Source organism: Osmerus eperlanus, chromosome 18, assembly GCF_963692335.1.
Source record: "Osmerus eperlanus chromosome 18, fOsmEpe2.1, whole genome shotgun sequence".
Taxonomy (NCBI): Eukaryota; Metazoa; Chordata; class Actinopteri; order Osmeriformes; family Osmeridae; genus Osmerus; species Osmerus eperlanus.
This window is the reverse complement of record NC_085035.1, coordinates 11,787,328-11,789,968: the sequence shown is the minus strand read 5'-3', so window position 1 is coordinate 11,789,968 and position 2,641 is coordinate 11,787,328. Positions and strand designations below refer to the sequence as shown.

The 2,641-nt window shown below is 48.6% G+C and overlaps 1 protein-coding gene across 5 annotated transcripts in view; it reads left to right on the top strand.

The window, feature by feature from the left end:
• LOC134038949 (NACHT, LRR and PYD domains-containing protein 12-like) overlaps positions 1 to 1,465 on the top strand; it is a 495,359-nt gene extending 493,894 nt beyond the window's left edge. For all 5 annotated transcript variants that reach the window (XM_062484636.1, XM_062484632.1, XM_062484633.1 and 2 more), the window contains one exon: positions 347 to 1,465. In XM_062484636.1, the coding sequence (XP_062340620.1) occupies positions 347 to 885 (539 nt within the window). In that variant the 3' untranslated portion in view covers positions 886 to 1,465. The remainder of the gene's footprint in view (positions 1 to 346) is intronic.
• Positions 1,466 to 2,641: the final 1,176 nt, after the last annotated feature.

Below are 2,641 nucleotides of genomic sequence, written 5' to 3'. Positions count from 1 at the left end.
GGGAACAGGGGAGGAGAAGAGAGGGAGGAGGGGCAAGCAGGGAGAGGAGAGGAGGGATGAGGGAAAGAGGGATTGGAGGGAGAGGTAGCATGGAGGAGGAGACAGGGAAGGAGAGGAATGAAAGGGAAGAGAGGAGAGTGGGAGGGACAGAAATAGAGAGAGAGAGAATGAAAGAGAGAGAGAGAGTGAGGATGGGTAGAGAGAGCGAGAGAGAGAGGGAGAGAGGGAGAGGAAATAGAGAGAGAGAGAGAGAGAGAGAATGAAAGGGGGAGGGCAGGAAGAGGGAGACATTCTAATGTGAATGATGATGATCAGTAATATATTGTGTCTTGGTCTCCCCCATCAGATGCCTGTGAGCTCACACTGGACCCAAACACAGCATGCAGACACCTCTCTCTGTCTGAGGAGAACAGAAAGGTGACAAGGAGGAGAGAGGAGCAGCCGTATCCTGATCACCCAGAGAGATTTGAGGACAGGTCACAGGTGCTGTGTAGAGAGGGTCTGTCTGGGCGCTGTTACTGGGAGGCAGAGTGGAGTGGAAGAGGAGGGGTTCGTATAGCAGTGACATATAAAGGAATCAGCAGGAGAGGAAGGGGTGATGACTGTGTGCTTGGATACAATAACAAGTCCTGGAGTCTGAGGTGTGATGATAACAGTTACTCTGCCTGGCACAATAAGAAGAGCACTGCCATACCTGCCCCCCCCTCCAGCTCCCACAGAGTAGGAGTGTATCTGGACTGGCCGGCCGGCACTCTGTCCTTCTACACAGTCTCCTCTGACACACTGACCGACCTGCACACATTCCACAGCACATTCACTGAGCCCCTCTATCCTGGGTTCAGGGTTTATTATGACTCCTCAGTGTCCCTGTGTCAGGTAGAATAGCCCACACACACTCACACACACCGTGCTCACATAGATGTTAGTGAAGACTGAACTGTACAGTTGGAATTGATATCCCAGAGTGTTTGTAAATATTGGTGTGTGTAGAATGTTTGTTTTGTTTTAACCTTTTAGATGTAAATATTACTGATATTAAATATTATTAATATCTCTAAATATTACAGACGCTTCCACCAGAGTGAGTTATTTTTCCAAAACGGAAGCTAGCTTTAGTTAGCTTCCGTTACCTAGCAACCTAGCATGATACTCGTAGCAATGCTACTACCTGCTAGTGTTACTTGTTAGCCTCCTAATTGTACATTTTGAAGCCATACTACAGCGTTTGTCATGTAGTTTTTGTCTATCGGAAAATAGTCGGTTGGAATGTTCAGAATCACACGTGTGACGTTACTCTGTGGGGCTTTCGAACTATCGCACATGTGTGATGCTGCTCCTTAACGGGTTAATTGTTGACAAACAACAATCCTGTCTTTGATCTCAGTTCCACTGAATGTGATGAACTAAATAGTGTCTTACTGACTAAATAAGGAGAAATAAAGATGTTTTATACAGGATGATAGAAGACATGCTGTGTGTTTGTTGGTGACCCAGTGGCCCGAGACACACACACACGGACACACACACACACACACGGACACACACACACATGCATACACTGTAAACACTACATTTAGGACCAGTAATATGACAGTATCACCCACTTGAATATAAACTGTCTGTGTGTGTGTCTAGTGTGATCCCCTCCCTCCCTTGACCTGCCCCCACCCTCCCTACTCCCTTTGGGCTCTCAGAGAGGGAGGGAGGGAGGGAGGGAGGGAGGGAGGGAGGGAGGGAGGAGGGGAGGAGGGAAGGAGGGAGGGAGGGGAGGAGGGAGGGAGGGAGGCAGGGAGGGATGGAGGGAGGGAGGGAGGGAGGGAGGGAGGGAGGGAGGGAGGGAGGGAGGGAAGGAGGGAGGGAGGGAGGTTTTAATTGTTGACAAACAACAATCCTGTCTCTTATCTCAGTTCCACTGAATGTGATGAACTAAATAGTGTCTTACTGACTAAATGAGGAGAAATAAAGATGTTTTTACAGGATGATAGAAGACATGCTGTGTGTTTGTTGGTGACCCAGTGGCCCGAGACACACACACACACACGGACACACACACACATGCATGCATACACTGTAAACACTACATTTAGGACCAGTAATATGACAGTATTACCCACTTGAATATAAACTGTCTGTGTGTCTGTCTAGTGTGATCCCCTCCCTCCCTTGACCTGCCCCCACCCTCCCTACTCCCTTTGGGCCCTCAGAGAGGGAGGGAGGGAGGGAGGGAGGAAGGAAGGAAGGAAGGAAGGAAGGAAGGAAGGAAGGAGGGAGGGATGCAGGGAGGGATGCAGGGAGGGAGGGAGGGAGGGAGGGGAGGGAGGGAGGTTTTAATTGTTGACAAACAACAATCCTGTCTTTGATCTCAGTTCCACTGAATGTGATGACCTAAATAGTGTCTTACTGACTAAATGAGGAGAAATAAAGATGTTTTATACAGGATGATAGAAGACATGCTGTGTGTTTGTTGGTGACCCAGTGGCCCTAGACATACACACACACACATGGACACACATGCATGCATACACTGTAAACACTACATTTAGGACCAGTAATATGACAGTATTACCCACTTGAATATAAACTGTCTGTGTGTGTGTCTAGTGTGATCCCCTCCCTCCCTTGACCTGCCCCCACCCTCCCT